At 40.2% G+C, this 27,413-nt stretch overlaps 1 protein-coding gene across 1 annotated transcript; it reads right to left on the reverse strand.

Annotated features, from left to right (window-relative positions):
* Positions 1–1,641: 1,641 nt before the first annotated feature.
* npnta (nephronectin a) lies at positions 1,642–24,914 on the reverse strand. Its single transcript, XM_069689371.1, has 9 exons — positions 23,096–24,914; positions 21,627–21,746; positions 15,695–15,829; positions 14,434–14,556; positions 12,749–13,186; positions 7,039–7,128; positions 5,796–5,894; positions 3,380–3,639; positions 1,642–3,114 (listed from the first exon to the last, which is right to left on the reverse strand). The coding sequence occupies exons 1-9, from the start codon at positions 23,166–23,168 to the stop codon at positions 3,004–3,006; spliced, it is 1,449 nt and encodes a 482-aa protein (XP_069545472.1). The 5' UTR covers positions 23,169–24,914; the 3' UTR covers positions 1,642–3,003.
* Between the last annotated feature and the right edge of the window lie 2,499 nt (positions 24,915–27,413).

A 27,413-nucleotide genomic window follows, 5' to 3' on the forward strand; every position in this document is an offset into this window, starting at 1 on the left:
CTTTGTGTACAATGATGTTCCAAAATTTCAAATTATGATGGGTAAACTGTATGAAACCTGCCTTGTTATTGTAACAACAAATAGTTTCCCTCCTTTTTTCTCTTCTCGTTCAGTGGAGCTCTGACATTTTTATGTTATAGCCGGAGGCAATATGATTTTGGGTTGTCCGTTTGTCCGTCCCGTATTGGGAACGCAATATCTCAAGAACATCTTGAGATAATTTCATCAAACTTCGCTAAAACGATTCCCTTGGTAACAACGATAAACTTATTTGATTTTGGTGGTCAAAGTTCAAGGTCAATGTAGCTTTACTTTCCTCTCATCCGTCCCTCCCGTTTTGGTTAATATAAATCTCAAGAACGCTTTGAAGGAATTTCTACAAACTTAAAACATTAATGTTGCACTGCATTTAACTGACAAAATTATGGTGGTCAGAGTCAAAGGTCTCTCACAAGCATACGGGTCAGTGCGAGGTGACCTAATATTTCTGCAACGCCACGAGGGAATTTTCTCAAATTTGGCACAAATGTTCACTTGGACTCATGGATATACTTTTGGGGTCAGAGGTCGAGGTCACTATGACCTCACATCAACACTTGCTAGTGAGCACTGTATCTCGGAATGCCTTTAGGGAATGTCTTTAATTTTTGGCACAAATGTTCACTTGGCCTCAACAATGAAGTAATTCAATTTTGGTGTTCAAAGGACATGTTTGTGGCCATAACTATAAACTCATAACTCATAAAAGCAATATTTCAGGAACGCCTAAATGGAATCTCTGCAAATGTGGCACAAACATTCAGGTGGACTAAAGGATGAACTGAAAAGATGTTGGTGGTCAAAGGTCACCGAGTTCACAACTGTTTACCACTGTGAATGCAATTTCTCAGTAATGCCTTCAGGGAATCGCTTCAAATGTGTCTCAAACACTCACTTCTATTCAAGGATAAACTGAGTAGATTACGCAGGTCAAAGATCAACGTCAATGTCACCTCACATCAACCCTTGCTAGTGAGCACGATATCTGGGAATGCCGAGAGGGAATGTCTTTCATTTTTAGCACAAATGGTCACTTGGCCTCAACAATGAAGTAATTTGATTTTGGTGTTCAAAGGACATGTTTGTGGCCATAACTATATCATGTATATGTTAATTATGACAATATTTCACACAAATATCTAGTAGGATAAAGTAATGGTTGTCTGTTTATTATTTAACACAATAACTTAAGAGCAGAAGGGCAGATTGTGATCATGTTTCACATTAATTAGAAATACTGAGTTGGAGACATTACCCCTTGGTGTCCATTTAGAAATTGTTGTAATTGTAGATTGCATGTGCGGTCAGGATTGAAGTTGTGTGAACCACTTTTTAGAATTTATAGCGTCTTTGCAGGAAAATCTGTATGAGTTTGGACAGTTATACATACAAGCTACAACTTGAGAGGTTAGGAGAGGCATCCAACCGCTAGTGGTAATTCTAGTTATTGCATAACCTTTTGTTTATACTGCTGTACATAAAAGGATACCTTTAAAAATAAGTCTGACCTCAGTTACACTTTTAAACACTGTTTCTGTCAGTAGCTACAATAAGTAAAAAAAAAAAGTAAAAACAACAAAACATGCTTTGCTTTGTAACATATCAGTAAAACGTATTTTATTTACATACTGGTCTGGATTGATCTGAATTTGGTTAACGCAACCATGCTTACAGAAAGCCTTTAAATTCCAGCCGATGCCCTTCATTATCACAGTATAATATATGCAACTATGTGCTTTAAAAGTTACAGGTAGAGCATTAATACCACACAAACACACATTTTGTGCACTTTAAATAAACCCTTGCAATACACAAGGTTTCCGTCTGTGTACATGTTCTTTAATTAAACGTTGAAATACCAACCACTTGAAATCCAATTAATATTCATACATGAATTTACATTACATTTAAACCACACAACAAACGAGATTGTATAGAGTATGTACACACAGTTACATTTACAATAATACAATTTGTGAAAGCTTAAAAAGTTGTTGGTTTCATTGTCTTTGTAACAAACTGCACTTAAGATAACAAAGCACATACTGTATAATATAAAGTAGCTGTTGATTTGCAGGTCTCATAAATCATACACTGATTTTGTTTTACATATTTCAAGTATCTGAAAAACATGATTGTAGAGAGTCTAACCAACTTAATGATGCTTCAATAGAAGGTTAGAATAGAAAAGGGGCTAAATATTTTAACTCTCTACCACCAAGCAGGCCTTTGAAATGCTGCAGCAACAAAAGAAAAGCTGAGCTGCTACAGACAAAACTGTGCTATAGCGCAGCAGCCAGTAATACCAAAAGCTCAGATTCAATAATCAAAAGCCAGGCTAAACTGACTCAATAGTTACTTTTATTCTCTGGGTCTACATCAAGAGTAATCTGGATCAGAACAATTTTTTTTAATCTCCAACCCTCAACAAAATGTATACCGCTTGCAACCCTGGCCACATGTTTTAACATCAAGCAAAGAAAACTAAACAAAAGAAAATGATGGCTTGTAGGTTAAGGATCAAAGCAAAGCCAAAGCGGACTCCAAAGAAAAGGAACAATCCTCTCTCCAGGAAGAAATTAAGTGAATGTGGGCCTCTTTGTGGTGTGGCTGGAAGGTTTCCAGGGCTGTGTTAGGTGGAGGACATTTTCATGGTAGGCAGGTACATGCAGGTTTCAGAGCAACAAGCTGAAGGAGTGGGAGGGACACTGAAACAACTGGAGTGTCCTGCCGGGATCCGCCTATGGGATTCGCTTTAATCCTATGTAATGGCCAGTTGAGAAACAGAAATCCACTGTTCTGCAGGCTCACAATTTTTCATATATTGTTCACAGGATGTCTGAGGGGGGCTGAGGGAGGGATCAGTGATGGCCCAGGCTGAGTGAGGGGGTTTCACAATAGAGTCAGTTCTCTTTGAGATGATTTTCCCTCTTGTTTTCCCTCTGCCTTTCTCTGTTCTGTCAGTCAGAGTCTCCTCAGATTGTGCTCCTCTGTGCAGGAGCCTTTTGTCAAGGTGATGTCATCCACAGCCATCTCTCCACTTCTGCCTCGGCCACGCTCCCCCTTCAAGATCACCTGATGAACAGCAGCACATTGCACATTGAGGTACTTCTGCAGAGGAACAATCCTCACATGTTGCTTTTTGATGAGAGAGGACTTGTTCAAAGTAGACGGCACTAAATTTGCAGCCTCCTCCTTTAATTTACTTTTTATAAATAAGAATACAAATATCTCTTCACTTTTGTAAAAAAAAAAAAAAAAAGGCTGCAGAAATAATAATTTAAAATTCAACATTTGCAATATAAGTAAACTTCTTTGACGTGTTTGTTATTGTACTTACACTTTCCAGGCCCGTGCCCCATAATGTGATTTGGGTGTGCCTCCAACCATTTCCACCTGTTCGACCCCATACTGCTGGACTGTACTGCTTTCCTTTCTTCACAAACACTTGAAGCATTCCCACATGGTGACCTGCCAGCTTGTGCCGGAAAGACAGGCACAGATTGCCGTCGTTCCAGGGATCAGTCAGTGGGAGGACCAGCCGGGCCCCTCGTCCAGTCCTCTTGTTACCCGCTTCAGGAATAGTGAGGTACCTCCCACCTGCGAAGACAAGTAATGAATGTTATGGTCAATTCATTAAATATGCTCATATAATTTTTTTAGGCAATGCTGAATTGTGTTAATGGGTAACAATGGACAGCAACTTAGAAAATGTGGCACCAAAAAAGATTTTCCCTTGCTGTGAGGGGGCTCCACCTTTACACTGCAGCTGTACATTGTTACTGTATCCTTGAAATTCACTTAATAATGTAATGTTATAGATAATAAGTGTTTGTGATTGTGCACTTTTTTCTAAATGTATTATATATACTCACCAGTCTGTACAAAATGTGCATGATTAATGTATAATATTAACCATGCTTTATTGTACTTGGTTTCATAACCTAAACTGAACCAAAAAAAAGTTAATTTAAACAGACTGGAAACAAAATAAGTTAAAGTATCCCACAATGACATGAAAAGCAACCCTCTCCAAATGATAAACAGTTTACACAAACAAAAACAAAAGTAGGTATATTGTTTTACTTACTCAATAGACTCAAGCCTTGCAGATAGCTATGGTTTTATTTGCTAAGTTTTTGGGATGTGTTTATTTTTACTACTACAGTAAGTGGTGCATTGAGTTCCACTCGTGTGTGCGCAGCACTGAAGCATAACATTGGAAAATCTGAACGACAGCACAGTTTTCCACAAATATTCTGGTTTAGCCACCCAATTTACAGACCTCACTACAAGAAATAAATCACATGCAAGCTGTTGCCAATGAGGTCTGTGGATTGTCCCAAGTAAGTGGAGCACTGCCTGGAAAAGACTATTTTTGACTGAGTTGTCAAAAAAAAAAAAAAAAAAGATTAATTCACTTAACTGCAAAGAAATAAAAACTCAAAATGTAAGAAAATGTTTTCTGAAATTTAGGTGAACTGATGCTTTTAAAATAAGACTGGCAAAAATAGATAATTGATAAAGACTTGACCTACTTATGTTACTTCGCTTTAAAATATTGCCAGATGCCATTGGCAATTTTTTTGTTAATTCATGCATTAGTTAATGATAGCTATAGTGTTAAAAATTTAAAGGTGAAAAGAGCTTCTGGGTAATAGCTGATTAATGCTGATGTATTTTGCTTATCTAGTAGATCCATGTATGGTTGGTGTTAACCGCAGGGGGTGCAATACGTATCAGTGGGCCACAGAGGCTTTCTGCATAAATTATGAGCACCCTCAAAATCTGTCCTAATCTTCTAACAGGCATGCATGTTTGTCAGTGACTGGCTATCATAAAGTGATGAACAGTAGTCACATGCTTCACAATACACTGAAGATGTAAAAAAAAAAAAAAAAATTATGTATTCATAACTTAGACAATCTCAGACAACAGACCACGCTAAATATAAATGTTGCTTCTTAAGTGGAATTACTCTAATTAGCTTATGATTTATGTAGAATACGTGGGAACTCAAAGGTCTGGGCAAACATTTTTATTTACACTGATGAAGAAACAAAAGACTTGGCTGAAATAAGGCTGAATGTCTGGAAACACACTAATAACTGCAAAACTAAGCCAGTTGGCAGTAGGGGCCAGATGTAGTTATTCTCACTTGAACAGTGCCAGCACACTGCACTGTTTAGACTTCACACTGCCTCTTCTGAGTCCTCTCAGAATAATTTACCACAACTTCCCCTCCTATGAACACAAATAGAAACAGTGTCGAATTCCCATTTAATGAGAGCCACAGGTATCACTGATGGGTCGCGTGATCCACTTCTCATTTGCATCGCTTTGTAGAGTATCGCACTAATCTCCCGAAAAGACAAACTACTTTCCTCCAGTAATTTTCATCTTGACCTGTGGAACAAAACTGAACTGCTTTGATTGTCTTTGTGTGTACCTGTCAGGATGGAACACTGCTAGTCTCATTTCCATGGACTGACTATAAACGAACAATTCTTTTGAAGATGATTTTTTTGGGGGCATTTTTGCCTTTTATTCAGATGCAGTGTAGATAAACAAGGAATATGGGGAAACAGCGCAGGGGAATGACATGCAGTAAAGGTCCGGCTGGCCGGGAAGTGAACCGGGAACCAGGGACTCCATGTGCTTTGCGCCCTAACCAGGTGGATATCAGGTTGCCCAAAACAAACAGTTTTTCTTATTAAAAGTGTGTGAGTGAGAATTGACCCTTGCCCTTCAATTACCTGATGGATCAGGCGTCGTCTCCCAGTGCAGGTCTCCGTCTTTGTCTCTGATCCAGCCACAAAGACCATCATCAAAGGAGCAGCTCAGATACCCCGACTCTGGATAACACAAAACACACATTTCAGAGAAGTGGAGACATGCTGTAGGCTTCAGTCTGCTCTACATAATGCTTCACAGGAGCCTTGCTGTGTGCCCCCAACTCTGCCAGAAGCAAAAGAGTTGCTGAAGGACTTTCTGATTAATATGATGATACAATAAGAGTGTAAACATTTGTTTACAATTGTTGTGGTTTCTGAAGAGAGCCGATGCATTGAGAAAAAATCCAATGGAAATGGAGCTGGCGTAAGTCGCAAGTAAAAAGGCATTAATCTAAAAAAAAAAAAAAATACATATATATGAGTTACTGGAACTGATGATATCTACGTGTCTGTATGGGAGGGAGTGTACCTCTATGTATAAACCATATTGTCTGCATGAAATAGACCAAAATGTAATAGATTATGGTCACAACAGTCATAATATTCAATGACTGATGATTTCTCTCCCAGCGATGATTCCCAGACAATAACATTAAGGCAAAGCAGGCACAACAGTTGCCGTTTTATCCATGCATTGCTCTACAAATTGGTTCAAAGATAAGAGTAACATCCATCATTTTGTCTCTGAAATAGGGTTTCCAAATAAACACTTTTCAGTTCATTTTCTGAGCCAATGAAAATGCCTTCTCTCTTGACACATTATATCAATTGATGCACTGTGAACCAAAATAAACATGCAGCTAAAGCATTAGGCAATTTAATCTGCATACCATTGACATCAATAGATCACATTGAGCAAACATGACAGAAAATTCTGTCTCTTCTCAAAAGCCCACTTGTTGTTGCAGAAACTCTTGAGTACTTTGCAGGTTTAGAGCAGAGCTCTTATATGCTTCTAAATGATTCATTAATCATTCAAGCAGTCAAGCAATCAAGCAAGCATAATGTAAAAAGTGGTAAAGTCTGGCATTCCGGGCTGTGAGCCATAATTTAAACGGATACGGCCAGATGTCATGTGTCACCCCCTGCTGAAAGCCCTATCGCAACACATCTGGTCACTGTAACACCTTCACCTTAGCAACCCCACTGCAGGAGTTGATTGTCAGTTAAATTTTGCCCATAGCAAGTGTGGCTCGTCCGTCATCATTTGAGACGTATGAGCGGGGCTGTTGCTGATTGTCTCCGTCAATTGTGCTGCATTTACCTGGATCATCCTTGGCTTCATCAGCTGTGTTGCCGAGCTCAATGTCAAAATCAATGTCGAGGACGGTGTTGTGGCCGTGTTTCCGCGGGACTGAGGAGAGACATGGGAGATGCAGGTTTAGATAAAGGATTAACTAAGGTGTTATATTTGTTCACTGTCATCTGCTTGTGGCTATTGTATGGCTTTGTTTCATTATTGAACAAGGACTTTACAAGAATGAATCAATGTCACGATTTAGTGGCTGCATAGCCAGGGCTAAGCACACTTAATAACAGTGCATGGATGATCAGAATACCTGAGAAAACCTGTCGGAGTCAAATGTGAATCTTAACGAGGAAAAGGGCGGTGGTTAATCTGATGCAACGTCTGGGCAAATGTTGCTGCTGCACAACCAGGAGCTTCAGTACACGCACACACACATACACAGTACACAACCAGTCCTGAAATAGCCTCTGTGCTTCTCCAATGGGGTCACACTGCACAAAATACTAAAGGCCAACCTCTAGTAAAGGTCAACTGTGTGCAGCATAAAAAAATGTTTTTACATTGACAAACCTTTTGTAGAGAGAGCTGTTTTGACAATTTTATTTGATTGGAATTATAATTGACTCTGCTGGTTTTAAAATGCCTTCATTAAAATGTTCTTCATAGGGTACAAAAATGAAAAATACAGATAAAAATCTTCATTAAACCATGCATTGTATTTGCAGATAAAACACGTCGGTGGAATTTAATGAGACAAACTATCAACTCTTTCTCAGCGCCCGAGGCACATTCTTGTGCTTACACCATGAATGAAATGTAACCTGCACTTGAACTGTTAACTCCCAGAGTCCCTAACATGTGGTCCCTCCAGTCAGCACTGAGGGCCTATCCCCATGCCGGGTCACAACCACCTGACAGACTGCGATGGAGTCTGTTAGTCAAAGGAATCCGAGAGCGGGGAGGTCGCACCAGGCTCTCCAACAATGCCAGGCATCCAGGTCTCAGTGTGTGTGTCTGTGCTTCTAAGGAATTACCCCCCCTCCCCTAAAAATATTGCATTCAGTCGTAGAGTGGATATATAAAGAGTAAATCCAGTGATATGCTGATCAAAGCAGCAGTAATTTGAACGGTGACAGTGACAAGGAAAAAATAGTTGTGTTTGACTATCCTACATGTGTTTTCGCTGCTGACAGTTTGTATGTATGTATACATGTATGACTTATGTACTTAAGTCCAAAACTAAATAATATTATTACCCAGAGTTGAGTTTTCTATTTATACACCTACCCCACTACAATAAAGGTGAATGGAATTTTATGAGCCACTACAAAAATAAAAAAATGTAAATTTGAAGAATTCAAGAAGTTTTCCAGAAATAATGCCCCAGTTACACAGTATAAACCATGGACCTTACTGTCAACAGTTCTTGTGTTTTTTTCTTTGGCATAGTAGTTCAAATGCCAACTTTTCCCAGCAAGGTCAGTGGATTATCCAGAATAACTGGGCCACTGTTTCTGTTTTGAGCACTACAAACAAAATCCCAGTCACCTCCATTATTCTGGCAGAAATCTCACATCTCAAAATGTCAGTACAGTGAACCCTCGTTTTTCGCGGGGGTTACGTTCCAAATAGAAACCGTGATAGGCGAAATCCGTGAAGTAGTAACCTTTATTTTACAATTGAAATAGATAGAACTGGACATTAAATATATCTACGTTACATATAGTCCTAATGTGATTTCAATGCACGATGCAAATCCGTGAAGCAGCGAGACCGTGAAAGGTGAACCGCGTTATAGCGAGGGTTCACTGTACATAAAAAACAAACTACAATGTCTGCATGGCAGATTACCAAAGCTCTGTAATATGGGGAAGAGACTCCCGTGAAATGATTTGTTAAAAACCTTTGTCTTCAAACTACATTTTGGTGCATTTCCCCCTTGACCTTGAATGGTTAATTCCATCCAAATATTTGGGAGGTCAAAAAAGTGCTGAAGTGTTTGCTGCCAAAATGTAGCCTGTTTATGTCTGCCAAAATGTTGAGCAAACAGGTTCACGATTAATCAGCAGAACACTTTTCCCCTTGACTTTTTACAGTTTGGAGACAAATATGCACATTTCATCATTTTCTTTTTTTCAGATTCAGGGTAGCTAACTTTCCCTTGGTTGACATTATGTTACACCATCACACTTGTATGAAAACCCTATATCTCCAAAATGCCAGCCTTTATAGAGCTTAGATAAACAACTTTTCTTTTGGCTTGGTGTAAACACATTTTTGACACAATCAGAGGGTTTTGGAAACATTTTATGAGTCTCAAAAGCTTTAGGGTTTCCTCATCCTGCAGAGAGAATATATATTTATGTTTTGGGAAATATGTTTACACCCTTTCTTGTTGACTTAGATGTAAAGATTAATTCGACTCTCATGTCAGTGTCTTAACCATGGAGCTAGAACTGGGAGGTAACTCACTAATAGGATACAGACTGGAAGCAGGAAGAAAAACTAGCATACCTCTTTCCAAAGTTAAACTATTCGCATTTTATAAGGTCACTAATATGCATTTTAATCCTCACACAAACAGTGACAAAGAAATGTGTAGTTTTATGAGCATTTATGTACCTTAACTATTGTTTAGCTGGAAAGGTTATTTGCACCAAATGTTTGACGCCTCAGAACACCACAGTAGAGCTCAGTGTTGACAGTCTGACCTTGGTGGACAAATTCATGGTGCACAATCCTGAGAGTGTCCAAGAAAACCCATCCAGTTGCGCCCGTGACCTGATGCGCCTCTTTCGGTTTTGGACAGTGACTCACAGTCTTTTTGACACACCCTCGGATTTTTGAAATTTGTAATTTCTATTCTTTATGTTAAGATGACCACCTTCCAACTCCAGATTTATACTTAACACCAAGATATTGAGGTAGGTATTGATCTTTTCATTATATTTGACATAAATGTTGAGCTTTTCTTTTAACGTATGCAAAAACAAGTGAGGGTTACAGATAAGATTTCACTGGAGAGTAATGATATTGTTGAGTGTACAGGTCCAGACTGAAAGGAATTTACAATACTCTGCACACCTGCACTTTGAGGCACAGCTGAAGTGTTCTTCACACCACTTTGGGCTCTTTTCATTTTTATTCCTTTTTCTGTTTAATTATTTGAATAATCACTCAATGATGTCTCTCCTTCCTCACTCTCTCATCTTAGTCAAACCATCCACAGGAAGCTGTGATTTCGAGAGCTGCTCTGCCGTGGTGCAGACTATTAGATTGATGTCTCCCTCAAGCAGGGCAGACAGGTGTTAAGGTAATCTTCTCTCTCTTTCCTTTTTCTAATTATGTGTTGCCATCTGCCAAGGTGAGTAGGAACAGCACTATCTCACTTCTTCTTTGATAGTTAGATGTTGCATCTCATCAGACATTGCTACATGAAAACAGCTCCATGCCTTTTGGTAAACACTTGAGTTTTGCTGTGCCTACAAACAGGCATGCCAAAACTGAGCAGAGACACTCGCTGTTCATTTCAAATTTCCACTGCTATTTATACAGTCTGTGTAAGTCGTCACCTTCTGCTGCTTTTTCCGTTTGCCTGTGTATCATAATGTGCAAGTTTACTTAAGTTATGTAGAGTATGTTAATGTTCATTTTTTTGTAATGTAAAGGATTAAGAATAAGGCACGAATTATTCTTTATTTATGTTGCATTAGTCTTTTTCAAACCCTTTCCCACTCCACTTTATCATGTGGTGCTTAGTCAGTTAAATGTTCCTTTATTCCCATTGACGAAGTGAATCTTTTAAGCTAAATAACTTCCTAAAACAGTTGTGAAAGAAATGATGAATTTGTAGTGAATAAATGTGCTTGTCAGGGTTCACAGCACCACAATTTAAAAATAATTATTCCCCTTTGCATGTTTTTCTAACAATGGTTCAACCAGGCCACAAAATATGTTACTGAAACCTACAGCTCTGTTCCCACTAGTGGAGGGCGGTGGAGTTTTGTTGTCAGCCCGTGCAACTTCTGGCTCACCGATGTGTCTCCAAAAGTTTTCTGACAACAATAAAGCTTTATGGCACAGAGGACTGAGCTCTGTAGGGCTTTTGATACACAGACAATATTTTTTTGTAGGATCAGTTCATTGTTGTTTTTGGTCATTTTGTAAGATTTATTGATAGTTGTTCAAGAAATATAGAATTCCACAACCCTTATCCCGTAAATATTTTACCTCCAGGAAAATCTATTTCATACTTAAAAAAAGTAAATAATGGCTTCAGGCTTGGACTGAATGTTACAGGTGTAATAATTCACGTCATAGATATCTCATTATGAAATAATTCACTGTTTTGAAAAGGTGCATGCATTTATCATTGTGAGAGGAAAGCATGGGATGATTGCACATGATTGCACCTTCTGTTAAAGCAAAAAGAAACAGTCTAAATCACCTCTCATTATTTTGAATTCAATTATATTATTCGGTTTTGAACCGGGAACTTGAACAAAGACTGATGATGCATTCTGAATGCGATTGGTGTCACAGATTCATGCTTGGCAGGAAACGGAGTGTGACGTGGATAAACAACAGACTGGGTGAGCACCAGTTTGTGTTTTTTTTTTAACTGAAGCCAAAAGATAATTACATTGAGAGGAAAACATTCTTACTTTAAAACTGCAATTAGTGAGCCTCATCTCTTGTATTGTAGATATTGGCATTATTTTGCAAATTTTTCTGTATCACACTGCAATTTGAGGGTGGGTACAGCTGGATTTAAATATCTATCACCTAGAATTTTTACGAGAGAATTAAGTATCACAGTGGTAACACTGTGGCTCAGACAAGTGTTCTCATCAAAAACTGATTGCATTAATGCCCTATATCCAATCTGGTGTTAATAGTGACCTTTGATTCCAACCATTTCCAGCAGTTTACATTATAAATTATCTTCAAAGTTTTGCTAAATGTTTAGTATTGAAACTGCCGTGTGGTTAGTTGACAAATAAACTGTGTACACATTGTGAACCGACTGTCGGCTGCACAGACAAGTTACATTCATGTATTCATGTTTGAGCACAAAAATAATATGACATTGCACATCATCTGTCAGGTAAATATAAACTCCTCATTCCTCAGAATATTTCATAATAAACACAATATTTCCGGATTCACATGAAGAAACATGCAAATGTGCTCCAATTTGGTTTGCAGAGACCTGCCAGGCAGCTGATGAAGATGAATGATGAGGCATAGAAGTGCCAATGGCCTGTGACCTAAAAGTAAACAGAAGGTTCATCCCCACATCAAACTTCAAAACACAGAGATTAGAACCTTCGTCAGTCTTCCGAGCCCTTTCAGCTGCTCTAATAGCAAATATATTTCTATGAACAATGTGTATGTCTCTACATGTAATGTAAATCATCCCTTGACCCTGGAGTGTCCCTCCATTGTTTTTGTTCTGTAGTGGGAGGCGTTACTGTTCTGGTTTAGTCTCAGACACAGCAGCTGTTTTCAGTTAAAAAGCTGTAAACACTCACTGTGCACTACCTGCCCTGCACCAAACAGCCATGACTCAAAGACATCAGCTATAGTGTGTGAACATAGAGGAGCATTCAGCAACTTAGGAGCCCATTTTTTTTCTTTTTAAATGGTAATCAAAATAGAGGAATAATCATTGGACTTTTTCACAAGATCATAAAGAAGAATAAAATAAAAGGCCAGTTCTTACTGTGGACATCCCCTCTCTGTTTGGTGACCTCCTTCTGGATGGTGTTGTCAACTGGTGTGACCGGTAGTGGCGGCGGCGGCAGGGGTTTCCTGGTGGGAGCCACTGGCTGTGGTGGGATGTAAGGTTTGTGTGTGGGTATCAGTGGCTTTCTGGTGGGCACGGAGGGCTTTTGAGTGGGAACTGGTGGCTTCCGGGTGGGAACTGGAGATTTGCGTGGAGGTGGGGTGACCTTCCTGGGAGGCAGAGGTGCTCTGGTTGTAGTTGTGGTTGCTGTAGTTGTGGTGGTGGTCGATGACTTTGGGATGAAGGAGATTCTCTTTTGAGTCACTGGTGGATGGGCGGTGGTGAACCTCTTCTGATCCATGTCTGGGATGTGGTTGTGATGATTTGGAGGCAGTTTCCCTGGTCTCGGGGGGTCAATAACCACTTTTGGAATGGCTGAAATGATAAGAGAATGCAGATGGAGCAGTGAAATACGAGTACTTAAGAGTTAATGAGGTGTAGCATTGCACACTAACTGAAATAATTAGCCTGACTTTTGCAGATCAGGGGTTTATTTCATCTACTGAGGCTTCTCCTGATATTAACTAAATGTTAGCAACCTTAAACAAATTGGGTGTCTCAAATCTCACTGAAACAAAAGCTCACAATTGCAAAAGAAGCCAATAAGTTCACATTCACTCAGTGGTTACTGTTAGAAGAGAGAATTAGTTATGGCTTCAAGACTTCACAAACAAAACCACTAAAACAGCCCATGTTTAGAGGATTTCTGCTGTGGTTCCTTTTTTTTTTTTCATAGTGTGATTTTATCCATTCTTGTGGTAACTCTGATTGATAATCTTTTGTGTACTTAAAGCCAGAGTTCGTGCAGCATCAAGCTAAAGCCGCTCTGTGTGAGGAATGATTTCTGTGATCAAACCGGCTGCCGTGCCCCGAGATTACCCTTGCTGATGTCATTAAAGTTACACCTCCTTTTCCTGCATTACCCCACACTCTTTTAACGTCAGGCGCAGGGACATAGGTTGGGGGTTGGGGATTTTCAGGTGACTTTGAAAGGGTTTCATGAGTGACGAATGAGGAGTGGACAAAAGAGAGTGGTTTGGACTCAGTTATTGCCTTCTTGGGTTGCAGGCGACTCTGATATGTGATACACAAATAGGATATTGCAACTCGACTCCCGCAGCACTTGTGGCTCACACCCTTTGGGTGAGCGTCAGGCTGAAGTATTTGCAGTAGGCATCGTCTTTGCCATAGACTGACATTGGTTTTGTCTGTTAAATGATTAAATAACTGTGGAAAATAAATGACTTCTTGTCCTCTGAGCTACTGTAAAAACTGCAGACGCACAGACTAATGAAATGTGTGTCAGTGAGCAGAATGAGACAAACTACCAGGAAAAGAAATATTTCACATTTGATGACAACTCCTTATTTTGGCTGATTAAACTGGCCAGATGTCAAAAATGGAGTTACTCTGAGCACATGCGATAGGGGACCAGGGTGATTTGACTGACAGCCATTACAGAGAAAGTAATTTCAGTCTCAGCTCTGCTTGCGAGGCTATTCCTCTCTCTCTTGCTTGCTTTTCTATCTTTTTAAAAATCACAGGAAAAAAAAAAAGAAAACATGTGAGGCCCTGTCCCTCTTTGCAAAAGTGAACATCAGGGTTTTGTCTACAGTTCTTACGTTTACAGTCATGGCCCACCCCCCTGTAGCCGTCCTTGCATTTGCACTTGTATGAGCCTGGTGTGTTGTAGCAGGTGGCGAAGCTGCTACAGTGGCTCTGACCCAGAGAGCACTCATCCACATCTGAAAGATAATGGAGACATGACAGCATTTAGTTGCTGGGTGAAAGACCGTAAAAAGCTTCAGACACAATATCAAAGGCTAATTGCTTCACATTCACTTGAAGCAGGGCTCAAAGTTTATGTCAGTGAAAGCATTTAGGTGAATAGTAGTTCTCCGTTCATGAATGCCACAGCAAAATCATTACAAATGTTATTTGATAAACATTCGCCCTGAGGTACAGAGCTGCAAGGACTTTCAAGCATTTTAGGAGCAACTGCCACCAAATGATTTCACTGTGAACATTTTTAACCTTTTTTGAAGGTTTGTTTAGATGTGGATAAAACAAAGATTGGAGAAGATTAGAGATGATATATGGTTTAAGGTCATGTATTTTTGTACGGACTACGAATTCAAATTGTGGGTGGCTAGTATATAGTATGGTACAAATCATTATATAATAATTATACAAGCTGTTTAAATTAGTGTTGCAGTGGTTTTGTAAAAATGAATTAAATCCTAGGTATTCTTTAGTGCTTCCTGTCTCTCCTTTGTTTTCTTAGTTTAGTATTACTTTAAATTTTAGAAAACTTTTCGATCCAATTTATTTTTCATTCGATTTCTCTTAGCATCTTTTCTGACCCTCACATGGGTTATGGGTTTTACTCAGTGATTTTATACAGGTCTTGCAGTAGTCCTGCTTTATAAGCCTCTCCCAACAGACTTTGTTTTATTTTATTATTTTGATTTTGAATAATAATTTCTGGGAAATTTAGTCAGAAAAAACAGTTTCTGCTTATTGCCATAGGTGCAGCCAAAGAGAAGAAACGGAAATCCTTGAGATTGTAACTTAATTGTGCTTCCACCAATGGCTGGCACTACTACTTAAGAATAAATAAAACAAACTTTTAGGATAGAGTCACTGCGCTTCTAAATGAACTAACTTTTTAAAATAAAATTTCCAAAGCAGTTCCTGTAACACTGTCAATGTGCATTTCTGACATGTTTGATTTCTTTTACCTCATTCCTTTAATATCTGACATAACCACAAACACCTATTTCACTAAAAATAACTTGGCTGAAAGGCAAAGTTCTCAACAAATCTGTGACCTTTGCAAGTTGTATCTGAAAAAGCCTCACTGCAGACATGTTGTGACAGTACCTATGCACTGGTATTTCCCATTGATGTATTGCAGGTCAAATCCTTCGTGGCACTTGCAGATGTAGCTACCAAAGGTGTTTATGCATTTCCTGAACTTGGGACACACTGCTATCCCCGCTGCACACTCATCCACATCTGCAATAGAAAAAGGATACAGATCAAATTAATTAAAACAATTCATTCATTTTCACTAAAGTTGCCCTTCAGAGTTGTTTACGTGCATATAAAATAATAAAAAAAAATTTAAAAACAACACCATGAAAAATGTCAAGATTAACAATGCAATGTAATCCAAATCTAAACCAACTTTGATATTCAAACCAGAAGACTTTTTCAACTTCCCTGGTTAGTATTCATTTATGAACAAAGCATATTATGTATTCTGCTCTGTGAGCACAATACTATGCACACACATTGTTTCATTATTTAAAGACCTATTCTAAGTGTCTCTATTGATCACCTTCGCAGGCATGTGGGCATTAATATTTAGACACTGGGAGGCTCAAAGCATTTGCCTTAAAAATCATTAATTTATTTGTTGCATAATGCAGCTGAGGATCTGTGGTGCTGCAGGGACTGTTGTTTAAAAGGACTTTAAAAACACTGAGACACCTGGACCACCTGGGAAAACAAACAAGTGAAGTTAGTGTACAGAGCTCCCTCATCGCCATAACAACTACTGTTGAGGTTCTCATCAGGAAAGACCGTAATCCTAAACTGCTCCAGTGGAGCTGCTTAATGGCCAACAGTCGGAGACTGTAGCTGCATTAGCCTGCTACTGCCAGGGCCGTGGTGAATTATTATCTTTTAAATAACACACTAATGCACCTTGCATGAAAACCTCATCTTTATTAAAAATATCCATCCAGCCATCCATTATCAATACCCGCTTTATCCTGAACAGGGTCACGGGGGAGTTGGAGCTTCTCCAGCTCACTTTGGGCGAAGGCAGGGTACACCCCGGACAGGTTGCCAGTCTACCACAGGGCCAACACATATTTATTAAAAATATTAATATTGCTTAAAAAAAAAAGCCGCCTTTGTCATATCTGGCTTTGAAGACAGCTCTGACTTTCAAAGTAGCAACTTGTTAAACATGATATTTTAGCCCGTATTTAGAGTTACAGATACCATGTCGGGGTAATCAATAGGTTCTGTGACTGCTCATGTTGCACACAAATGGAGAGCAGCACAGTTAAGTGCAAGGAGCAAGGGTTAGCCTTTAAGCCTGTAAGTATTGCATGTTATATTTCTTATTCAACATCGGCACCTGAGTTACACGTGTTTTTGTGCCACTGGCATGTGTGCATTTGGGATGATCTGAAACATGAGCGCACAAATTAATTTTTTTTTCAACCTCTGGAAATCCCCAACAAAGACCCTTGAAATGCTTCATATAGCCTAATGCAATGAAACAATTAGATGAGGTGTGACATTCACATTTCATGAGGGACAGAACGTTCAAGATTAAAAAAAAAAAAAAAAAAAAAAAAAAGGCACAATGGGACAGGAACGCAACCACACGGGTTTTTTTTTTGACATTTTTTTATTTATTTATTTATTTTTTTAGCCATTCGCAGGATTGTGCACCATCCAGGGTCAGACTGAGGCATCTGAAGGAAAACATCCTGAACTGCATGAGTTTCTTGCCCAGAACAACAAAGTAATCCCACCACCCCTACTCAGCGTATGTGGCTCCCTATGAAGTCTCTCTGTATCCTAAACATTTGACAAAAAATTGGAAGTCTGTGTTATGGGTCCCAGGAATGGTACCACAGCGACAAAAATGAATATCCTGTAGGACACAAATAAAGTTCAGCAGCAATGAAGACACAGAGCGTTCAGTTCTTTGTGTCCTGCTCCCTTCCTCAGTTATCTCAGAACTCTTCATCTTTAACTCCATAATGTTTCCGATCATAGGGTCTTTCTGTTGCTCACTTACTCCATGACGCTGCAAAGCTTGAAGTACATGGCGCAACACTTCAACATGCTCCTCAAAGGACTGGGAAAAGCAGAGGATGTTGTCCAGATAAGGGATGCAACACTCATCTCTCAATGTGTCATGCATCTCTTCCATACTTCTTTGGAAGGCTGCTGGCACAATGGACAAACCAAAAGGGATTCTGAGCCACTCATACAGACCCCATGGAGTTGTGAAAGCAGTCAGGTGTCTGGATCCCTCGGCAATGAAGACTCGGTGGTAGGCTTTGCCTTGGTCTAAGACGGAAAACCCGCTGTAACCTCTGAGTGAGTAAATAAAGTCCTGTATGGGGGGTAGGGGGTGTTGATCCGGCACAGTCTTTTTGTTCAAAAGCTGTGAGGATAGGTCATTGCATACTGTAGCTTGATGTCTTATGAGCTTGAATGAAGCTGACCGTGGCTTTAGCCTGCTCTTCTTCCACTCGGAGCACTTTCCGAAGAAGGTTGATAACTAAGGCCTGTGCATCAGCGATGGGCTCTTGGCTGTTAATTATTTCTTTAAGGACATTAGCCCCAAGCAGAGGCTGGGGGAGGGGGACCTGACTAACCAGGAAAGGGACCTACATGGTAAGGTCGGGGCTGGTGTTGCCTGGGAGGTTGACTGTTAGCTCTACCCACCCATCGTATGGGATTGACTGTCCATTTGCAGCACATAGGTCAAGGCTTTCCCCTGGATCAAGCCTGTAGGGGCCTCACTGCATAATGGGGAATGAATGTCGGTTTCCATGACCTATCAATGATGGTTACTTGTGAGCCAGAATCAAATAAAACTGTCACTGCATAACCACTAATTAAGCAGTTTAGCAGACTCTTTTTACCAATTAGTGGCACAGTACGAGAGATTTCTACAGGGGTTGGTTGTGTTTTTGGCAGGCTCAAGTGTCTGGTTTTATGGTTACACTTTTTCCGCTTCTGATGTGGTTGTTTACATGTGGAGGTTACTGGTTGTGATTGGAGTTGTGGGATGGTCTCTGGCTGTCCCTTGACAGAGACCGACTCCCGTTTACCTGCTGCTTGGTTCTTTTTAAACAACCAACTGCTCGGTGTCCTAGTTCACCACACACAAAACAGTGATTACAGTTCTCTGAGCCGTATTGTACACAGTTAGTGCAGCCAAAGGTTTTACCTTTCCTCTTGACAGGGGGTTGGCTTGGTAGAAAGGGGAGTGCCTGATGTAAGGGAGGCCTTGGTGGAAAAGGGGGTGCCTGGTGAAAGGAAGACTGATTGCATCTGAGGAGTGAGTCACACCCTAAAGTAACCTGCGCGTAACTGCTCCGGTGTCAACAGTTCCTCTTGAGGCGCTGCAATTCTTTACTGCCCCTCAGTACAGTCCATGAGTTTAAATTATATTCTGTAATTATTACTTAAATTCCTAAGCTCATGTTCTACACATTAAGTCGCTAAAAATAAACAATGACAAATTAAATCACAAATTAACGTAAATGTGGTCACATTTTTGTGTGTGCCACATCTGCTCTCCAGTTAAGTTTCAGATCAAGATCCAGAAATTGCAAATGCAATTGCCAGTGGTCACTAAACTCTACAGTAACTCAGGTGCTGATGTTAATCAAATGAAGTACTCAGAAGACTCATAAAGCTTCTGGTGCTGTGCTCCACCCGTGCTTAGCAGAAGCATCTCCAGAACTTTTTGATTTCCTCTCGTATATCAGCAATATTAGTCCCTGCAATTGTGTTTTATTAGACAACTCGTGTGATACATTAAGCAATAACAGAGGCAGCATTAAATTATGAAGCTGTCTCATTCTGAACTTCTCTGACAGTACACAAACATCAGTGCTCTTTCTCATTAATCAGAGGGTTTTGTCACAGAGTAAAAACAAGTCAATACATCCATTTTAAGGGATTTCTACCCTAATCCACTTTTTGTCAACAAATACTGCAGCTAGTAGCACCACACTTATCAAACTGGTAAATGTGGAGTTTTGGACTGCAGCTCAACTCTTTCACTTGTACTTTTTCTTGATAAACTAAAGATTAAAAGCTAGTTATCAAATTCCTTGCAACTTAAAATACAAAAAAACCACACAAAAAAACAAAGATCCATTTTTGTAAATTGATTAGGAGCAGATCCTTTACAGCTGCAGCACAGAGATAAAGACTGAGGCCATGTTTCCAGAATAGGTTCGTTTCAGCCAACCATTTGGATTTCAACATTTGCCTGGATCTTATGCCACATCTTATTTTATTTGTTTTCTGTATTTAACACAGTCTGTCATGAATTGTTTTGAAAATTATTTCCACATCATCACTGTTTGGACTTATTGTGGGACTAAAGTCTTACATGATTTCTCTAAAGTATTTCATCAAGCAGCATGGGAATTTACTCTAATATTTAATTACATTGTATTTTGACCCAATTAATACACACTAATGTTGATTTTGTGCCTCTGATCCTTGTGTTTTTACTTTTTTATGTTTATGTTTTGTTACTGTTAATTTCCTTCCTGTCCTTGTGTGTTTTCCTCTTCTGTAATGATCTACACCACCCTGATCAGTTTCATCTGTCCCTGTGTTATCCTCTCCTCAGAGTATATTGTCTGTGTGTTCCCGTCTTTTGTTGTCAGTTGGTCATTTCTATCCTCATCTCTGTTCCTGTCAGTCCTGTGTAAGTTTCATCCCCCTTTGCTTTTGTTTGCCTATTTGTGGAACAATGCCCAGCTCCCCCTGTTTTACTTGACTGTCAGTGTAACAGTGTGTCAGCTTTTGTTCTTAAAGTTTTTGTTTGCTTGGAACTTTTTCAAAAAGAGGGAAAAACAAAAGGCAAATGAGGGTTAATCCTTGTTTGTAAATGGCTTTCCTTGCTCGACATACAATCACTTGATAGCATCTTATAAAGGGTACTATTAAAGGTATGGCACATTATGTGTATACATTGAATGAAATCATCCCACTAACAAAAAAAAAAAGTGATGGCACTGCCTTAACGCCAGTAATAAATGTTGATCACAGCTTTCACACACTGCAGACAGTGTATGACAGTAAAGTTGCAGTTTGTAGTCTAGTGGTGTGTTAATATACTAAATATAATTATAAAACCCACAGTGTATTATTGGTAGACTAAGGAGATCCTACAAGTCAAAGTTGAGCAAAGATAAACTCTGACCTCTGAGGCCATTTGGAGAACAAAGCAAAACAGTTTTGAATTCATCCATCATGGAGGATTCAAGAGGAATGGGAACAAATATTTGTAGGCTGGAAATAATGTGATCATACATTTAAACTTCAAAACAAACAAAGAAACAAAAAACACTTTAAACACTACAAAAGTTTTCTTTTTAGCATACAGCAAACACATTAGTTACTCTTAAGATTGATTTTCAAATGATCGTAACACCTGTGCCAATCAACCTTTAGAAATCTGCCCCCCATTAGCCACTCAGCAATTAAATGGGACGATCAGGCAGCGAAACAGGAACAGCCCAGACTGGAACAGCCTGTGTTTAAACCTGACACAAGTTAACTGCCTCCACTGCCCCCATCTGTTAGGTTTCCTATCTGAGGAGCAGTGCCACATAAAACTTGTAATGGAAGGGAGAAGGCTGAGGGCTAAAGATCATATTTCTGCTGTAAAAGCTGGAGCAAGTAAGTGGGTTAAAGTCAATATTTGGCAGGGAAGGGCTGATAAGTTGATAGGCTCCTTGATCAAAGCAAAAAATATGTATTGGTAAATATTCTGGATCAATTCAGCTTGAAAGCTTTGCTTGCTAAGAGGATTTGTCTGAGTTCCCAAATTACATTTCAACTGCCAAGTTTTCTTCTTCCTTTGCCAAAACAGTTGCATCTGATTATCACCCAGCAAATTGAAAGGCTGAGAATAACACATAAAGAAAAATCTTCACTGTCATGTGTTACAGAAGTTGTTCGTGGATGGGAGTGTTAACACAGGGCTCGATTTTCAGGCCTGTGAAGATATATTAAGACTGGGACGTACCCACACAGGTTCTTCCATCCGGAGCCAGCTGTAGCCCGGGCGACGGACACTGACATCGGACCTCTCCTTTCAGCACCTCACAGCCGTACTGGCAGTTGGCCATACCACAAGTGCGAGCGTCTGACGGATACAATAGAAACACAGCACATATTAACACACGCTGGTGCCACAAGGGAGTACAAGGGGGGGAGGGAGGGGATGGGCAGTTTATCCTGCTCTCACCCACACTTTCTTTCCTCACATCCACAGTCACACTCCTTTTCCTCCAGTCAATTTGTTAGAGAAAGGCCACTCGCCTGCCTCTTCTGATATGAGCCAGCTTGACCCTGGGGTGCACACAACAGAACAGCACACACTCTACCATTATTAGATTCCTCTGCCGTGCAGTTGCTATGTGCTTACACTTTAGCTCAAGCAATCTCTCCTCACCCACTTTTATCCTCTCTTTCACCCAAAGACTGATAATCCATCTGCACCATATCGAAGCAGCAGTGTGCAGCACCACTGTTGTTGAGCCATGCTGAGCAGATCAAGACCCTCCAAAAAAATAATATGATGGAACAGATTTTGTTCAGCCTCTCTTGATAACTTTGGACCCTAAAAAGGAAATTAAAAGTGAGGCTCATGCCGCTGCTGCAACTTCAGCTGCCGCAGGCACCCTAGAGTACAGTTTGATGACTGAGGCAGGGCAACCTGATTAAATGTTACAGAGATCTATTGATCAAAGCAGTAGCAGGGGAGAAAAGAGGAGCAGCAAGGTGTTTCACACCATCATGCTATCATTACACAACAAAACCTCGAATAATTTGAGATTGCTTCAAGCAGTATGCAATTCCGACCTTTAAAGGGGGAAAGTTAATTTTCCACTGATATAAAAGAGCTGATTAAAATGAGGTACCAGGAGTCACAGCATCCTCAAGTGGAACCATAAGGAGAACATAGTTAACAGTGGGAATGTACAGGGAGACATGTGCAGGCCTCAGTTCATATTCTGTGGAATACCTCAGGGCAACCAATAAAGACTGTGCATTTACTCGAAGCTCTGTAGATTGTGTTTCTTTCATATTTTTCATTTTAGCCGTCGGATTCTTCACAGGGGTTCTTCAGACTGTACAGCTGCTATAATGAAGCGAATCAACATGGGGCTTTCATCAAAACAGTCTATCAAAGGATTGTGCGGCAGCTGTCAGAGGTACTCACATGCGTGGGAAAATGTATTTCACAATAGAGAGCATATGTCATCAACACTGCCTTGTGTAGGAACTCAGATGAATGCGTTCGTAGTGATGTGAAAAGGGCTTTCTAGTGGCACATACAGGCTACAAAGCGCACAAGAGATTTGAAAAAAAAATCTGATGAGGAAGAAAACAGATAGGAAATGAAAACATCCATATTTCAGACAACAATACCAAGAATGAGGATGATAACAGCGCTGTAAGAGTGTGTGTGTTTGTGAGAAACAGACTCACTTCCACAGGTCCCGTCAGGCATCAGCATGTAGCCATTCAGGCAGTAGCACTTGTAACTCCCATATGTGTTCATGCACCTGTGTTTACAGGGCCTCGGCTTCAGCCCGCACTCATTCAGGTCTGCAGACAGAGAGAGACAACATAAGTGGACTGGAAGACAGGGAGAGGGAGACCCTCCTATACAGAGGGGAAATTAGTTAGAGGGCAAAGGTGAAGAGGTCAAACACGTCAAACCTCACCCATCCATTTGTGCGTAGGTTTAAAGTGTTTGTCTCTCTGTGTGTGTTAATGTGTGTGTTTTGGAAGAGGTGGGGGGAAGCTTCAAGGAAGTGAAGCGCTGCCGTGTTCTGACAGGCCCAGAACTCCCCGTCTTTGATGATTTACCAGCAAACCAGCACCGACTGTCAACGTTCCCATCACCTGCACGTGATAAAAGATGCTATTATACCCTCTGACTCACCACGGCTTCAGGAGGTTGCAGCTTCACCATCCAGCACTCTTTGATAGACGCATATAATCCCAGTGTTTTTATGCAGACATAAAAGTAGAGAAATCTCACCCTCAACAGCCCGTGAAAATCTTATTAGAAAATGATGCTGTCTGAGTTCAGAGTGGGGAAGACTCCTGGGAGAAAGGAATATGCCCTGAGCTCAACACCTGTCAAATGCTTATGCAAATCCAAGTCATTATACCTTTCTCCGAGCAGAAATTTTGACTAGTCAAACACTGGTGTAACTAATAACATTATAAACATCTGCTTTCCATTTACGTCTTTTAGTCTCGGGTTCATGGTGTTGTTTACGTTGCCCCTCGGATTAAGTACTGACACTGCTAAATATACCAGACCCATCATTAATGTTATTTGCTACACTTATGTACTTCCTGCTATGACAAGTGTCCTCTATGTGAGAGGTTCAAAGTGGCTTCTTCCACTGAAATCACTGAAGTGACATTTACAATATTTAAAAAGCAAAACCAACCAATCAAGAACTAGATACAGATCTATTAGTCCTTCATAATGATAAATCTTTTGACATTTCATGGCATAAAAAATGGTGTAACTAATAACAGTAATAATGTCTGCATTTCAGTTATGTATTTCAGCTCCAGGGTTTTGGAATTGTCTTTGTTGCCTCTCTGGGAAGAATTACTGGCAGTCCAGAGCAGAACACCTGTGTACTTCCTGCTATGACAAGTCAAAGTGTACCTCACATAGAACTGTAAAACTTACTGTATAGTAGCTATGTTAAATAAATAAATGTTTATTTCTTACTATATAGCCCACTGAACACTTGAAAAAAAGAGTAGTAATTACAGTACTTAATGTGACATTAATGACAATCAAGCTGGAGCAAAACTTCTACCTCTTTAGACCCTTTTCGTGGCCAATACTTTGACTTGTAATTGCATTGAAACAGCAGAAGTAACCAATTAAATGCAAATTAATAATGTTTGCATTCTATTCGGGTGTGTTAGTTTCAGGGCCAAGTTGTTAAGCGTACCGGCCCACTGGCACACCTAAAATGAAGCAAAGCTATCATTAAGGGCATTTCCATCCATCTTTTAATGCATTTTTTCCATTTGGGCATTTCAAAAAGTGTTCGTGCTTGACTGAGGCAGAAGCATTTAAAGCACGTCTACTCAAAAGCTTCTGCTCCACTGAAGACACTAAAGACAGAGGCACATGAACACGTCAGATTTTTGTGGAGTGAGCCCTCTTCAAAATAATACATGAAACAAACAGAAATGTCAGAAGTACATCATGCCTTCAATGTTGTTTTCTCATTGTTGTTGTGCCCTCTTCCTCTGCAATGGTCTAATGATACTGGAGAATTTATGACACCCCCCCCCCCCCCCCCCCCCCCCCCCCCCCCCCCCCCCCCCCCCCCCCCCCCCCCCCCCCCCCCCCCCCCCCCCCCCCCCCCCCCCCCCCCCCCCCCCCCCCCCCCCCCCCCCCCCCCCCCCCCCCCCCCCCCCCCCCCCCCCCCCCCCCCCCCCCCCCCCCCCCCCCCCCCCCCCCCCCCCCCCCCCCCCCCCCCCCCCCCCCCCCCCCCCCCCCCCCCCCCCCCCCCCCCCCCCCCCCCCCCCCCCCCCCCCCCCCCCCCCCCCCCCCCCCCCCCCCCCCCCCCCCCCCCCCCCCCCCCCCCCCCCCCCCCCCCCCCCAACATTTTATTTTGATAAATTAACAACTCATATTTGCAGAGCATTGCATTTGTATGGAAACCTGGCGAGTATTGTAATTGGCTACACCAGTGCTTTTTATGCTTTATGTCAAATATCTCTTGGGCTCTCTTATTGTTCTTTTACTTGTGGTGGAAAGTAACTAATTATTCCCTTTGCTGGAATTGAGGTTTACAGTTGTGTATTTGGAAAAATCTGGGTGCTCTCAATAATCTTTGTTAGAAGTTCTTGATTTTTTTTTTTATGCACTTATAAGGATTATAGAGTCATCTGCAGTTATGCAGTTATGATACAAAGAGGATGACCTTTCATTTTAGTTTGCTTTATACAACATTTTTGTCTGTCCTGAAGCAACTTTTAAGTTGAGGCTTTCTCATTCCTGCAGAACATCACTGAATTAAAGAAGGACATGTTCTGAACTTGCTGGAGTAACCAGATCAGCCTTTCCATGTCCCCAACTCTTGTTACTGCCATTTTCAAAAGAATCTGGAGCAGGCTTCAAATTGTCTTACTTCTAAATACTTTTACTCTTGTTTAGGACAAGTATCCATTTTTCTGAATTAGTCATATATTATACCAATCTATAAGCAAGTATGCTGTTGTGAAATTGTCACGGAAAAACAATCAGTGGCTCTGAGGATAAAACATCCTATTTACAAGCTGTAAAAATGAACTAATTTGACTGTAAAGGTTCACTGAGAAACTGTTCTTCAGATCTCAGGAAAATTCTTAGCTGTGTAAGTTAGCAGTTTCAATTCCTTTAACAGTGAAGTTACCCTTTCATTTAGTTTCACTTATTCATCGAAAAAAGCTTATGAATGTCTGAAAGAATTTAAGGTCACTTTGGCTTTGTTTCAGTATTATTCAGAAAGTAACATCTGCTTCTTTAGCAACTCTAGAAAGAGTGTAAATACAGGTCTTGACTCTTCTATGTTGATGGCCCTAATCTAAACTTGGGGTCTGTTGGGAGCAAATTGAAACTACATGAAAATCTATCACACTGGAATAATGACACCTGCTCTGAGAAATATAAATAACTTAAACTATGAATATCACTCTCTTCATCTCACTGTACGATACATGAGGGGTCATCTAGGCCAAACAAACTTTAAATGGTGCCGCGTTTAGCTCTATGGGCATATGCAGGGTGCATTCTTTGAAGTCCACATACCTCCTACATTTAAAAAGATACCATAGTTTTATTTGGATGAATGATGGAACAGATGTCCAGTTTGTATATCCACACACCCAATCTTCTATTAATGGAAACTTGTGGTCTACTAAAGCCATGTTGGCTGACCGATCAGTGAATGTGACAAGAATTTGGACTGTTTGCCTCCTAGTCTAACCCTACCAAGTGCCACCAGGCTCAAAATCCTTTTTTATAACTTTAAATTCTTAAAGATATATAGAGGTCAGTTTGGTCAGTTGTTATATTGGAGTCACTATATATAACCTTTATAGCATTACTTTCACTGACTACAAAAGTGAGGGTAACAAGGAGCAGACATTTAACTGTCAGCCAATACAAAACATTACATTTCATATTGTATTTTACTACATAACAAGTAAACTAAATGGTCTTTGATTAAGGGTTTTATATTATAATCTAAAGTAGATATAAAAGAGATTTAATATAATCCAAATATGCCTGAAACTTTTTGCAGGTGCAAACAAACATGTATTTGTGCTAACGAAAAAAGAGGTTTTCTAAGCAGGTGGTAACACAGTAACGCAGTGTTATGCCAATATGAATTATTTAAACTGCACTGCACACACGCATCAGGCCTTGTTACCTAATGCAAATTTCACTGTGACTGCACTTGTGCTACTGCTTGTGTGCATCAGATGAATTTAGATGTCAATGTGCTTTTTCAAAGGCTTAAATGTTATAACATAAAAGTGACATAAATTATTCTTTGTTTTTTGTCAAAACAAACCTACTCAAAATGATTCATTCTGCTCTTTGTCAGACTGAAGGCATTCATCATTTTCACAGTTTAACTCCAAACCCTACACCTGTTTCTTTCTCTCGCAAGATAATGTTAATTATCAAATTATCATTGACACTTGAACACACACACACACACCTGAACACACACATACATTGTGACTCTTTACTTTTTAATTAGCATTG

This window comes from Brachyistius frenatus, unplaced genomic scaffold, assembly GCF_029030835.1.
Source record: "Brachyistius frenatus isolate BFR_SWC_R1_liver_20210118 unplaced genomic scaffold, ASM2903083v1 Contig_7, whole genome shotgun sequence".
Classification (NCBI taxonomy): domain Eukaryota; kingdom Metazoa; phylum Chordata; class Actinopteri; family Embiotocidae; genus Brachyistius; species Brachyistius frenatus.

Coding starts and splice junctions, on each gene's coding strand:
- npnta (XM_069689371.1), bottom strand. CDS start 23,168: ATGAACACATATGGGAGTTACAAGTGCTACTGCCTGAATGGCTACATG. Junction 14,557..15,694: donor TGGGAAATACCAGTGCATAG/GTACTGTCACAA, acceptor ATTATCTTTCAG/ATGTGGATGAGTGCTCTCTG. Junction 5,895..7,038: donor TGAAGCCAAGGATGATCCAG/GTAAATGCAGCA, acceptor TGTGTTATCCAG/AGTCGGGGTATCTGAGCTGC.